At 32.3% G+C, this 15,154-nt stretch overlaps 1 protein-coding gene across 1 annotated transcript; it reads right to left on the reverse strand.

Annotated features, from left to right (window-relative positions):
* Nucleotides 1-3,770: 3,770 nt before the first annotated feature.
* Nucleotides 3,771-4,925, reverse strand: LOC120083974. The gene has a single exon (XM_039039880.1). It carries the CDS (start codon nucleotides 4,923-4,925, stop codon nucleotides 3,771-3,773), a length of 1,155 nt encoding a protein of 384 aa, XP_038895808.1.
* Between the last annotated feature and the right edge of the window lie 10,229 nt (nucleotides 4,926-15,154).

The following is a 15,154-nucleotide window of genomic DNA, read 5'->3' on the forward strand; positions in this document are numbered from 1 at the left end:
AGACTCAACTCAACACCCTCGAGGTTTTTCGGAGGCCGTTCGTGGTGCTGCGGAGGCCGTTCGCTGTTGCGGAGGCCGTTCGCTGTTGCGGAGGAGATCGTGATTGAGGAGATCATTGAGAACGAGCGCGAAGTGTTCGTGCGGTGTTGCGGTCGTGTAGATCGAGCGCTCATGATTGCAGTTGTTCGATCAAAGTGCGCATCAGAGCGTGGAAACGCTTCTGCAGTTGTTAGTACAGTTTTTCCCTCTGTACTTTTATTGTTTCATGCTGTAATTTCTCTGTAAATTGTATAACCACTTGTATTGAAGACGACTGTAAAAGATTTGTTGATTTATGATTGTAATTTGGAATTGTCTTGCTCCACTGCTCACGGAAAATGGGATTCCGATTTCCTTCATTGTGGTCCTATTTTTCTTCCGCTGCTTGCTTTCTTAATCCAACGGTTAGCTCTTCCTCTATCCACATTGCTACAAAAAGATGTTCCATTTAAGTTTGGTAAGGAATGTCAAAAGGCCTTTGACACTTTGAAAGAGAAGTTGACCACTATCCCAATTCTTCAGCCCCCACGATGGGATATCTCGTTTAAAATTATGTGTGATGCTAGTAATCTTACAGTAGGAGCAATTTTGGGGCAACGGGTTGACAAGAAGAGCCATGTCATATGTTTTGCATGAGGACCCTTAATCCCAATCAAATAAACTACACCACGACTGAAAAAGAGTTTTTGGCTTTTGTTTCTGCATTGGATAAGTATCATTCTTATATTCTTAGTTTTCCTGTTACTATCTATACTGACCATTCTGCCCTTAGGTATCTCATGACTAAGAAAGAGTCTAAGCCTCGACTTGTTCGGTGGATTATTGTCCTTCAAAAGTTCAACTTGACCATCGAGGATATGAGGGGATTAAAGAATTCAGTAGCAGATAACTTAAGCAAGATAGTGCAAGAATAAGATCTGACACCCTTGCGAGAGGACTTTCCTGACATGTATTTGTTCCAGGTAACCACATTGATACCATGGTATGCTTACATGGTTAACTTCCTTGTGACTGGTAAGTTCCCTCTTGATATGCCTACTTCTAGAAGATTTAAACTGCGTAGTGGCTCTAAATACTTCTTTTGGGATTTACCTTACTTTTGGAAGATTTGCTCTGACCAAATCGTCAGGTGGTGTGTCCTAGATAAAGAATTTGAGTCAGTACTATCGTTCTATCATGAACTGGCATGTGGTAGGTATTTTAGCCCTAAGAGAACTACTAGGAAGATCTTAGATACTTTTTTGTTCTTGAACTCTCTATTTACTTATTGTTATGCATATTGTAAATCTTATGAGAAATGTCAGAGGTAAGGATCACTTTCTAGGAAGAATGAAATACCATTAAACTCAATTCTTGTCTGTGAAGTTTTTTATGCTTGGAGCATGGATTTCATGGGGCATTTTCCATCTTCTTATGGATATCTGTATATTTTGTTAGCCGTCAGTTATGTGTCGAAATGGGTTGAGACTATCCTCACTAGAACTAACAATGTTGTTGTAGTTTCAGGATTTTTGAAGGCTGACATATTTTCTAGGTTTGGCCTGCATGCTATAATTAGTGATCAAGGTTCCCACTTCTGTAACAGGACCATTGAAGCCCTTCTGAGGAAGTATGGAGTCCATCATCGTGTAGCCACTTCTTACCATCCTCAGATGAATGGCCAATCCGAGATATCCAATCGAGAGGTAAAGAGTATCCTAGAAAAGATAGTCAACCCTAAAAGAAAGGATTGGAGCACGCACCTTGACGATGCTCTATGAGCATATAGGACAGCTTACAAAACTCTCATCGGGACGATGCCCTTCAAGCTTGTCTATGGCAAGGTGTGCCACTTACTAGTCGAGATCAACCAGAAAGCCTACTGGACGGTGAAACAGTGCAACACAAGCTTAGCCCAAGCCAGTGAAGAAAGGCTTCTTGAACTGTAAGAGTTGAAAGAGTTGAGACTTGAGGTTTACGAGAACTCTAGAACCTACAAGAAAAAAATCAAATTGATTCATGATAAGGGTCTAGTGAGGAAAGACTTCAAGGTTGGTCAAAAGGTTTTGCTTTTCAATTCATGCCTCCATTAAAGGAACTGTGAAGTTCCGTAGCAGAAGTGAGGATTGGTCCAATATTCAATTTTTCACAAAACAACAAAATTTACATAATTCAAACAATTATGCATAAAGAGGAAAAATTTATAGTATGCATAAAAAGATAATAAGGGGAGAATAAATCCATACATACCCTTGAAGATCACAAATTTTCACCATATCCCCTTCCTCACGAATGATCAACCACGATCCAAAAAGCTAAGATACCACCACAAAGTCGTCCTCTGTATTCTCCCTAGGGTAGGAATAGTCAGCAGATTTCAGTCTAATCTAGGATATGATCATTGGACTGCCGTTAAGACCATCCTCAAGTATCTTTGGAGAACGAGAAATTATATGCTTGTGTATGGTGCTAAGGATCTGATCCTTACTGGATACATTGATTCTGACTTTCAGACTGATATTGATTTAAGGAAATCAACTTCAGGGTCAGTATTCACTTTGAATGGAGGAGCAACAGTGTGGAGGAGTATCAAACAAAGTTGTATTGTTGACTCCACAATGAAAGCTGAGTATGTAGCTGCAAGTGAAGCAGCAAAAGAAGCAGTATGACTCAGAAAGTTCCTAACTGATTTGGAAGTAATTCCAAATATACACTTGCCAGTCATCCTGTATTGTAATAACAGTGGAGTCGTTGCAAACTCAAAGGAACCTCGAAGACATAAACGTGGAAAGCACATCGAGCTGAAGTACCACTCATCAGGGAGATTGTACACAGATAGCCTCACAAGACAACTTAGCTGATTCATTTACAAAGGCCCTCTCGGAAACCATACATTATATGACTTTTATAGACTTAGTTTACTCTAGAATGATTTATAGTTCAAGGTATCAAGTCCACTGGTTAATTAAGTAAACTCAATTGATGTTCACTAAAGAAAGCTTAAAATTTTACTACTTATCCTGATACAAAATCTTTATTGGGAAAATATCGAACATTTTCTAATTCTTTTTTATCTCTTGAACTCTCAATGACTTACTATCTATGGCCCATTGTTGGAATTATAAATGGTATGTATCTCTTCCATACTTATTTGCATCCTTTCATTTCCTTGGGTTGCATGTCTTCGTGAATTGTTGAGTCTTTTCAAATATATTAACTAACTTGAAGAGAGGATAAGAACGATTATTTGAATGATCATGAGTTAATCTACTAATATATCTCTCTCCAAATTGGATTGCTCAATTTTTTTTCCATCGACACTTTTCTCCTATCAAAATTTATTAAAGTTTAGTTTTTACTCCACAAAGTTAAAGTCTATTGGATCTTGTGGAAAAAGAGGTGTTGTATCCATAAAAAGATAATCTATTTTATTTTGGGAGACCAATTACTCTTGAAACTCAAACACTAAATTATGAGTACAATTATTTTAAGGAAAACAACACATGAATTCTTGTTGGCTCAATTTTTCTTGGAGAATTGTAAAGATGAAATGTCAGCCATGAATGAAATAATCAAAAGAAATTCATAATACCACCTTTTCTTTTCTTTACTTATGTCTTTTTCTTTTGTTATTATTGAAAATAAATGTCTTTACATAGTACAAATATTTTGGAAATGTCACGTCATTTTACTTTTGAACAACATGAATATATGTTAGATATGTAGTAATTGCATCGAAGTGGATTACATAACTAGAAAAAGGATTTCTCCCATTCAATGAGTTTTCTAGTTGCCTCTCCAATCTCTTCCATCTCTTTCATCAAATTAGTCAAGCAAAACGCCATAGCACTCAAACTCAAAATTTCTTCACTTTTACCATCTTGACTTTCAACGATCTCTCCCAAGTGCTGCAAAAAGGAATTAATCAACTTTTCCTTCTCAATTTCATCCATTATTTCAATCCTTTGTGGCTCTCCCATCTCAATATCATCACAATTATCTTCCTTGATTTCACTTTCTCTCAAAGACTTCAATGAGGAAGAACTCAAATCCTCATAAACTGTCACTAAACCATTGGCCATAATTTCCTTAAACTTGTCAAAATCCCCCTCTAATTTTTCCTCAACCTTTGTCAACAAATCCTCTCTCACATAATTCTCTTTAAGAACATTCATTGCTTCACCATTCAAAGCTAATAAACCAACCATTTTTGACAAGGAATTAAACATCTTCACATAGCTATTACCATGAAATGGCTGCAAAAACAAGAAATTGGGTTCAACCTCAGCCTCGTAAATCAATTTCTTCAGCTTAATAACTTGAATTCTTAAACCTTTCAAATCCTCCTTCGTTATTGTGCTTGATTCATCACCAAATGAATCATTGATGCATTTTTGTAGCATTTGTAAAGTCACAATGAGTTGAATTTTCGCCAATTTAGAAGCTCTTTTTGGTTGAAAAATGATATCAACTACAATTGATATCGAAATCCCAATAAAAGTTTCAATCATTCTTTCGAAAGCAAATTCTCTTGGGGAACCGTAGTTTGTTCTTCCTAAAACTACTAAAGCTCCAACAATGGCGGAAATTCCACCAGCTGAACCATACATTGTACTATGTTGTAAAAAGCTGGTGAAAATAAACCAAGGAAGAAGACAAAGAAGCCTTCCAATTAAAAACCTTTGGAAAAGAACAAAGCTCAAAATTCCAAAAACAGAGCCCAGCATTGTTCCATGAACCTTAAAGTTTGCAACTTTAAATGTTGGTTCTCTGTCTGAAGCAATGCTTACAGCCACTGCCAAACTCCCCCAAAACCCATTTTCTTTACTGTAAATCAATCCCAAAATCACTGAAATCCCCAATGAAACTGCACATTTCAAAGCTGGGATTACCCTTTGACTGTTCATCGAGGAAATCCATGTTCTTTTTTTTTCTCTATGGGTGGAATTTTCAATTTCTTTTTTCTTTGATTCTACTTGTAGCTTTGTTGGAGTTTTGATTTGGGATTTATTGAGGAGGAGTTTCATGCAAAATATGAAGAAAAAATGGGGCAAATCTTGGTGGTTTGTGGGAATAATTTGAATGGAATTGAGGGTGTTGATTATTGTTGTTTTATCATCTACGTTGACTTCGGGAAAAGTCAGTGAATCGGACGGTGGAAAACAAGTATTGGCTTGCTTGAAAGAGAGGGCAATTTGCTTCTCCAAATTATTCAGGTCATGTTTGAGGATTTGGTAATTTTGAGGATTATTTTGAATTGGATATGAAGGAATTTTGGATAAAGCTAATTCCATTCCATTTAAGACCATTTCTAAATCTTCTAATTTCTCACTATTACTCAACCATCCCATTTTGCAGATTTTCAATGGAAGCTTCTCCCATTGCTTGCTTTCCTGTCAATTCAAAATACACAAAGAAAAACATTATGTTATTATTATATCTTTACTCATACAAACTAACCTTTCTTTTTTTCTTTTTGTTACATGCATGTGCTATTACTCTAGCCAAGGTTATAAATTTTTCTAGACATGTGTAGACATTTTTATTGATCTTTTTGTATACTTATAGGTTCGACATCAATATTAAAAGAAGAATTGTGACATTCATATTATATTATAAAAAAAAATCATTCAAATATAAAACATAAAAATATCAACAACAATGTTTCTTAGGGTACGTTTGACAATGTTTTTGTTTTTTTATTTTCTATTTTTTATTTCTAACTTTTACGACACAAGAGTTGGCGTGACATTCTTACCTCCTTTTTTATTTTTGTGTGACAGTTCTAATATTTAGTCTATATTTACTTTGTAATGGTTTATAATCTATTATGAAAAATATTGTTAAATATTATTAAACATAATATTTTTAAACGTGTAGATTGGTATGAACTATTAACGTATAACTAAATGTTTTTATAGGATATCATTTAAGTCAATTATATAATAAAAATCGACCCTTGATATAGATGAAATTTTCTAAATAAGAATTAAATTGTTACAAATTTTAAAATATCAATGGCGACTACGATTGATCGTGATATCTAAAATTTGAGACTAGATTGTTGCAAATTTCACACTATATGGACTTAAATTATTGTTTAATAAAAATCTAGTGATCTAAAGTAGATTTTTTTAACCAGTAAAATATTATTAGATGTCCAACCTTAGCTTTATCAAACATATATAATACAGTTAAATTCTAAATTTAATTCAATGAGGTTGATTTATGTCAAATAGACTTCTAAATTTTAAAAAGTATCACATATGACATTTAACATTGAATTTTGTATCTAATAGTACATGAGTTTTAAAACTAGATGTTTAATAAATCTTTAAACTTTCAATTTTGTGTCAAATACTATTAAATCTTTGAGCTTTCAAATCGGTGTCTAGTAGGTCCTTGACCTATACTCGACATTTGTTTAAATTCAAGATCCTATTGAACATAAAATTGAAAGTCTAATTATGTCATATTAGACACAAAAATTCAATTTTGTGTCTAATAGATCTATTCACTTTAGAAATTGTCGAATATGTGAGAATGATGACTTAGATTACATTTTTAAAGTTTAGGGACTTATTGAGTGCAAAACTAAAAATTAAGGCTTGTTTGGTAATCATTTCATTTTTAGTTTTTGGTTTTTGAAAATTAAGTCTATTATCTTCTCATTTTTTACAAAAATTTGTATCTTTATTTAGTACAATGGTTGAACTCTTAGTCAAATCCCAAAAACAAAAACAAATTTTTCAAAGCTACTTTTTTTAGTTTTCAAAGTTTGGTATGGTTTTTTTAAAAGTAATATCTATAAGCTTAATTTTTTTTAAAAAAAAAAAACCAAAAATAAAATTGTTACCAAATAGAATCTAAGATATCCTATTATATGTTTTTTTATAAAATCCATAAACTAAGTTTGACGGACACACCATGTAACTTTTCTTTTTTCTTTTTTCATTTGATCAAACAAAGTTATTCTTAAATTAAAAATTACATGAAGATATAATGATGATTTAATTTTTTTAAGCACATTAAAGAGGGCAAAAGAAGGTAAAATGTTTACTTGGTAAAATTTTATGGAATGGAGAAGTTTAGCTGCTGAAGAAGACAACAATTGAGCCCTAGCTATGGAAGCAGCAGCCATTCTGCTATCTTCTGCAAGGACTGCCTTCACCATTACACTTAAACTTTCTACCATGTTCTCCACCACACTTTTGCTCTTCTCTTTCACCTTCACCATTTAACAATTTCTATTTTTAATATATACCTTTTTTTTTTCTTTCCAAAAATAAATTATAAATTATAACAAAAAAAAATTAAGAGGTTAGAAGATTCAAACCTATGATTTTTCGATAAATAATATGTATCTTAACTTATAAAAAAAATAATTTCTTATTGATCTAATTTTTTGTATCCGATCCAAACAAATAATTTCATGTTTAAAGGTACGTTTAGAATAGCTTTTTTATGGACTTAAAAATACAATTTTTTAACACTTAAAAATATTTTATTTTAAGTACCTGATAAATCATTTGCATGTATTTTGGGGTGTTTAAGTTATTTGGATGTGAAACAATCATCAAAATACTGGCTTTTTTTCATTCACTTTGATTAAAACCCCACGTACTATCATTTGTTTTATCCTAACTTATCTATTATTATGCTTCTTTTCTTTTTTTTTCCTTTTTTTTTTTCCAAAAATGTAGCACCTTTCTGTATTTTTGTGAAAGCAATAGTTTAGTTTAGATGATGATAAGATATTGACAGTAACGTTGTATAGAAATCATTAATAATATCTCTGATAAGTTTTATATACAAACTTTATATTAAAAGAACTTGTGATTTATTAAATTTGAATTAAGATAATGTGATCCTTTTAATTTAAAATTTATAATCAATTATTCATCATTGAACGTTAGCAATTGTGGAACTTAGGTTAATAGAACAATACTTATTTTTTGACATGAAGGTATTCGAACATCTGATCACTACGTAGCTAACAATTTTGCGTCGTTGGATGTATGAGAGAAAAATTATAAAAATATTTTGATTTTTATCCAGTGAGCATGCAAATAGAATTCACATTCAATGTATTATACATATATGATTAGGCAACGTTCTACAATTACTAATGTGATAGTTTTATTGAATAATTTTTTTGACAAAAATTATAATTTACACCCTTAAATTTTGGAGTTGTGTCAATGTAAACCATGAACTCATAATTATATCAATTTGAAACTTTAAACTTTTGTAATTCGTAATCGTATCAATTAACACCCTCTTTCAAACTTAATTAATTTGAAAAAAATATTATATGAAATATATAATTATTTTAAATAAACTTCTAAATTATTATAAGTGAATCAATTAGACTCTTTATTAAGGTTACATTTGAAAATTGTGCATCCATTCAATTCTTACACATATGTAGAATTTTTTAATGTCGGATTAATAAAATGGACTGCTAAAATTGATGCATGGATGAACATTCTTCAAATAAAATCTTAATTGAGTCTAAATTGGTTTGCTTACTAAAGTTTAAGAATTTAATTGATAAAATTATATCACACGTTTGTTATCCAAACTGAATGTAAATAGAATATTTAAATTGATACACTTACAAAATTTCAAGATTTAAAATGATATTTAAATTAATACAACTCTCAGAGTTTAGAAGTATAAATTGATTTTTTTTTTTTTATTCAGTAAGAATCCTCTACTAAATACTATTTATACTGTTTTTTTTTTTCCTTTGACAAACTATGAAAGAATGTTTTTGAAAATGTTTTTTTTTTCCTTGTCGCAAAAAGTTGACTCGTTATCAAAATTCTTCAATTATATTCATATATATTAATATTATTATACCTGAAGAGAAGCAAGGCGTGGGAAAGGGAAGAACGTGGCAAAGAGACTGGCGGCGGCGCCCAAGGCGGTGGTGGCGGCGACATGGAGTGGGTGCATGAGAGGGTCAGTGTGGGCGCCGCCGATAAAACCCACAACGTAAATGATCACAATCTGACCCAAAGCAATCTTTTTAGCCAGCAAGTGCGTTGAGCTTGGAACCACCACCACCACAGAAGCCAACGCCACCGTGACGGCGGTGGTGATGTGGGCGAATTTGGTCGGCCTAATGAACCAAAACAGGAACATGGCGGGGCAAACGGTCTGGATGGTGGCAAAGACGGCGAGGCAAAAGCCACGGACAGCGTCGCCGAGGGTGGCGTTAGTAACTATGAGAATAGCAGTGAGATAGGAGAAAGCTGGAAAGGCAACAAGGCGGCGGAGAGTAGCCGGGCCGTACAAGGTGGTGCAGGCCACTATCGAGCAGGCAAGAGCCGCTCGGGAGGCAGAGGCCAGCCGTGTGAACCACACGGCTCGGCCATCATGGTTGGTGATGGTGGTTGCAGTGGCGGCGGCCATTTTTTTGGGGAGAAGATCAATGGAGTAGGTTGAGCTTTCAGGCTGAGTATTGCAGGGTGTTTATATGGGTTTTAAAAAGTTGAAAATGTGAAGCTTTGAGAGTGGAAGTGGGAACCCATGTGGCCCTACATTTTTTGGTTTCCCATAACAAAGGATTGTGCTTGAGGTGGCTATAAGTATTGTATGCCATTAATTTTACACATTTTGTTTTCTTTACCTAACCTAACAAATGAAATAAATTAATATTTCACGACTGATTTGAGAATAGTTGCCAGATTGAGCGTAACTCAATTGACATATAAGTGTATGGCCGCCGCCACTGCTTAAGCGTAACTCAACTCAAAAAGTACAAGTAAACTATGAGATTTGTGGTTTGAATGCTTCTACCATAAAATACTTGTACTTTTTGAGTTGAGTTACTTTTACTTTTTTGAGTGTGGTTGAGGTGTAGTTAATTTTCTAGAGAGTTATGTTTATAGTAAAACTTAATTTGATATTTTTAATATATGAATATATGGAATGTGTAATTCTTCTAACATTGGAAATTTAAGAGAGCTCATTAAGCTATGAAACTTAATGTTATAGAAAAGAATATGTCAATGAAATTAACTATTCCTTCTTTAAAAAATGGATCAAATAATTACCTTGAATGTGGTGAATTAAGATAGAAATTATGAAAAATATATATAAAATAAGATTAAAAAAATGTCAAACAAAAGTTGTACGGGTATTTTTCACCTATTCCACGATTGAAAAGGATGTGTAAAAGTATTGGTTATTGTTACATACTTGGCTTGACACTTTCATGAGAGACAAATAAATGGTAAATTACGTCTTTTAGTAAACTTGCCATCTTGGAAGTTAGTAGATTTCATGTGATCATATTTTAGTTTTGAACCTAGAAATGTTCGATTAACATTATCAACAGATTGAATAAATACATAGTAATATGAGCTCTAAATATAGTTGTTGGCATTGACATGGAGTGATGGTTAATTTTAATCTTCCAAAGTCAAGGAAAGTTCATTAATGTTATCTATGTTGATTTCGAGTTAAGGCAACCAAGGGATGACATTGCATATATTTAGCAGCATTGGGTTGAAGACTTAAAACTTTTATGATGCTTATCGGGAGGAATTATTCAATTTAAGGGTAGTTTTGTTGTGGACGATCAATGATTTTTATGTTTATAGAAACCTTAGTGGATGTAATGTTAAAAGAATGTAAGACATGTACAATATGTGGCAATGTGACTTCTTCTATAAAACTAAATATTAGAAAAAATATGACATACCTTAGATATTCAAAATCTCTCTTAACATTAATCTTTTCTTTTCAATATCAAAAGTAATCATTGAACGGTAAAAAAGACTTAGAATTACCTGAATCTTTGTCTGGGAAATTTATATTTGCAAAAATTAAAGATCTTAAAAATAAAAAATAAATAAATAAATAAAATAAAAAAAAATAAAAAAAAAAAATAAATAAAAACCTTAAGACTTCTGGGAATGAGAGAATGACTTCATATCCCATTGTCCTCATCCCTACAACCTATTTTATTCTTCAACCTCACGAAATTTACGGTAGGCCAAAGTTTGTGAGGTTTGAGTTCTCGTAAGAAATTTTTCTACATTTAATTTATTTTAGGAAAAATCAATTAAATGATTTTTTGAAGAAAATTTTCAATTAATAGTTAATTCTTCAATGAATCTTTATTTAAATGGTTAATTCTTTATGAATCTTTCTTTAAATGTTTAATTCCTCTTGAAAATTTCTTAAACCTTTAAAATGAAATAAAATAAAAGGTTACATTAAGTTATTTAATTATCCATATATGAAAGTTCAAAAAGGGTTATTATACATATTAAATTATTCATACAATATCATTATGCATACATAAGAATTTAAAATGATTTAAAGATATTAATATATTTGTGTGTATGTGTGTAAGAGTGTATATATATAATTTAAAAAGAAAAGAGACAATAAAAATAAATGGGTGAAAATGGGGAATGGGGATGGAGAATATATTCCCCATCCTCACACCTCTTAGGCAATGATTTCTCGTCCCAATAAGGGTGTGTCCCCATAGGGTCCAGTACTACAAAAAAAAAAAAAAATGAACATCTCTAACAAACCATAAAACGTACAAAAAGTGGTCAGTAGGTTGGTTTCTTTTTTCATTGTTTAAATGTGATGCACATTAACAAAAATGTCTGCATGAATATAATTGGTACACTTCTTGATACTATAGGTAAAATGGATGATTGATTGAATGTTAGATAGTATTTAGCTCACTTAAAGATTGGCACAATTGCATATATATAGTAATAATCCAATAGAAAAATAATAGGATATGTAACAGAATCTAAACTATTTGTAAATATGACACAATTTTCAATACCTTGTTGAAGAAATTGGCACAAAATAAAGAGAAACAATCTTTTTTGAAGAAAGAAACTTTTATTTAGATATATGAACACTTAGTAATTGTACTTTCACTCTCAAGACACTAACTCACTTTTCTTCACTAGCTCTCTAGCTTTGTTTTGTTCACATATGGGACCACATCTCCTATTTATAAGCATGAGATACTTGGATCTCAAGGAATATGAATTTTCTAGACTTTTCTTAGATCTAACTAATTCTAGATAATTCTATGAGATTATTCTTATCTAAAGGAATTCTAGAATTCCTTGGAGCCCAAAGAAACCGATATTTTTAGATCTTTTCTTTGAGATATATATTAATATATTTCAACATAATTCTAGAAAAGTCTATTATATATACTACAATAAACACTTCTAGAATAATTAGTATTGCTTCTATTTCAATACTCCCCCTCAACACCAACTATTCTAGTTCTTTCCATCATCTCGAATTATTGTTGAAACTCTGCATGCTTAGATGCTCTTAGCCTTCTGGCACTATGTCCCAACATTTATGTCTTTTCAGTGTATCTACTTCTTCTTCCATGCCCTTTCTCCCTTGGATATTTTGTGACGCTTCTTCGTATGTCATTGGTTCTTCAAATATGGCTAATATTGCATTTACATACCTGGAATTGGGTATTCTTTATCTGGTTGATCTCAATAATTGTATTTCTCGATCATGTGCACCACCATGCCAAAGACTTAGCATCCTTAGTTGTTCTTTTTTGTCTTCGTCATTTTTTTCTTCTTTTTCCACTGGAACCTGTTGCACTTGGTTTATCTCTTTTTTTTATCCTTCTTTTGATCCTTCTCATCCTTAGATGTATTTTCTAATTTGGGTGTATGCCATGACAATGTTTCATCAACTGTAACATTTCTTGACGTATAGCATTGTTCACCAACAAAATCAATGCACTCCGTCCTTGGGTACTTTTACTTACCTACGTAGGCGCCCTCTGCTAACATGATATAGATGGAGTCCATTCCTTGTCCCTTCATCAATAACAAACCATTGACATTGAGATCTTGGTATACCTTGACACCATGAGGTCCAAACACAAAAAAGTTGTCTGCCGATGCCAATTGACTTACTGACACCAAATTCTTCTTCATTTCAGACACATAAAATACGTTCTCCAATTCCACTTGACTAAAATTTGAGCGAGGCATTATCATAGTTTTGCCAACTTAGGCTATTGACAAGTTCGAGTTGTTTGCAGTTACAACAACTCGACTTTCTTTGTACTCATATGTGTTTTACAGCTTCCTCTTATCTCCGTCATGTGGTTAGAGCAACCTGAATCGACAATCCAATCATTTTTATAATTTATCTCTTATGCATGGAGAGCCAACATTTCATTCTTCACCACATTGGATGTGAACTAGGGGTTGGAATCTATTGTTGCAAAGCATGCCTCTGCATCCTACTCTTTTTCACTGATCCTCTCAGCCTGGGAGGTGATTGCTTGCTTTCTGCTACCTTTTTCTTTCGACGACAATCTCTAGCATAGTTGCCTATCTTTCTACAGTTATAACATCCACCCTTTTTTCTATGCTCATGATTTTGAGTAGTTTTACTAGCTCCCCCTACTTGAGACCGTTTTGGGATTTCTTCATCTCCTTTTGATTTACCTTTTCTTTGGTAACTAAAGAATGCTTCTTTATTATTGCTCTTTATTGTGACATCCGACATTTTCTTAGTCAATGTTTCTTGACTGACAACCATATTTTCTAGGTCAATTAGAGAAGGTTGGACTACCCGACCTTGAATAGCAGCAATAAAGTTTCTATATTAAGGTTTAAGTCCATGAATGATAATTCTTCTCATATTTGATTCTAAAATAGCGGAAGTAGGATATAATTCAAAGATTTAATGGCATAGAGTTTTTACCTTGGTGAAGTATTGGTTGATAGTCATCTCCCTTTGAGCAATTGACAAGAACTCATTCTCTAGAAATTGCAATATAATCTCACATTTTTTCTTTTTTAGAAAAGTGGGACAAACGTATCCCATGCTACCTTTGATGTCTCTCCTGTATTGATGTGCTCCAATATTTCTTCATCAACTATAGTTTTGATTGCAAACACGACCCTACCTGTCTTGATATTTCATCTCTTCAAAGCAGCAAACTAACTTCAGTGCCTCCCATAACATCCCACAAGTTTTGGCCTAGGAGGTATGACTTCATGCATGTGGACCATATTTTGTAGTTCTGAGTGTTGAGCTTTTTGATTCCTCCAACAACTTGAAAGTCTCCCATCATCTTGTAGTAATGAATGCACTCCACAAGTAGCTGTGCAAACATTAAAATGGTGTAACTAATGAATAATATTATAATTGTTGACATTGATGTATTGAGTTGAGTTCTAAAATGAATATTGTTTTTTTTTTTACTAGGGATTGGAGAAACACGTTGAGGAAACGAAACCACCAAGCGAGTTATTTATATGTGTTTTTTTTTTTTTTTTTTTTTGGTTGGGATAATGCTTAACATTTAGTTGTATTTAGTTTCTTTATAAACAACTCAACCGAAGTTTGGTTACTAGTTTTTTTGTAAATAGTTTCCTTGTATTAGTGTTACAAAGCTTATTGTTATATATGAAAATTCATATTTATGTTTGTGTACATGTTTTGTGTCAAAATTAGATGAACCATAGGTGTAATAACAGGTATCAAACAAATAATTATCCATGATTAAAAGCATTTGTTGACATTTAGAATGTGTCACAATTAAGATATTGTTGACATTGTAAATGTGACATCATTAATGTTTTTGTGATAGATTTTTAATGTTAAGGTAGATATTTAATTGATAGAAAAAGTCGAACTTTTTGGACATTTATTGACAATGATAAATTATCATAAAATTGTTACCATAATAGATAATAAATGTCAACAAAGGCTTATTGTTGACTGAAGAAAGTCATGAAAAAAAATCAATAGTGATTGATTTTTCATGTGTCATCTATACACTTTCCTTGATGGTGGATTCAAAGACTAAAAAAATCGTCACAAAATATGATAATGACATTTTTTAGAGTCATGAAAATCCATTTTTGTTGTATTATATGTATAACAGTTATGTAATTAATGGTTGTTATTATCATATAAATGCTTGTGATAATAATAGAAGCATACAAAATAGTGGACGAAGTTAACTTGCAAAATCACAGGTATAACAGGAGACATATCTTTTGATGGAGTAATAATACAAGAAATTTAGAAACAAAATTATAATACATTTAAGAAAAATGTACACTCTTAGAAGTTTGATTTATGTTAT

The sequence above is a fragment of the Benincasa hispida genome, chromosome 8, assembly GCF_009727055.1.
Source record: "Benincasa hispida cultivar B227 chromosome 8, ASM972705v1, whole genome shotgun sequence".
Lineage (NCBI taxonomy): Eukaryota > Viridiplantae > Streptophyta > Magnoliopsida > Cucurbitales > Cucurbitaceae > Benincasa > Benincasa hispida.

What these genes read in the sequence shown, in the direction of transcription:
- LOC120083974 (XM_039039880.1), bottom strand. Translation starts at nt 4,925, where the DNA reads ATGAACAGTCAAAGGGTAATCCCAGCTTTGAAATGTGCAGTTTCATTG.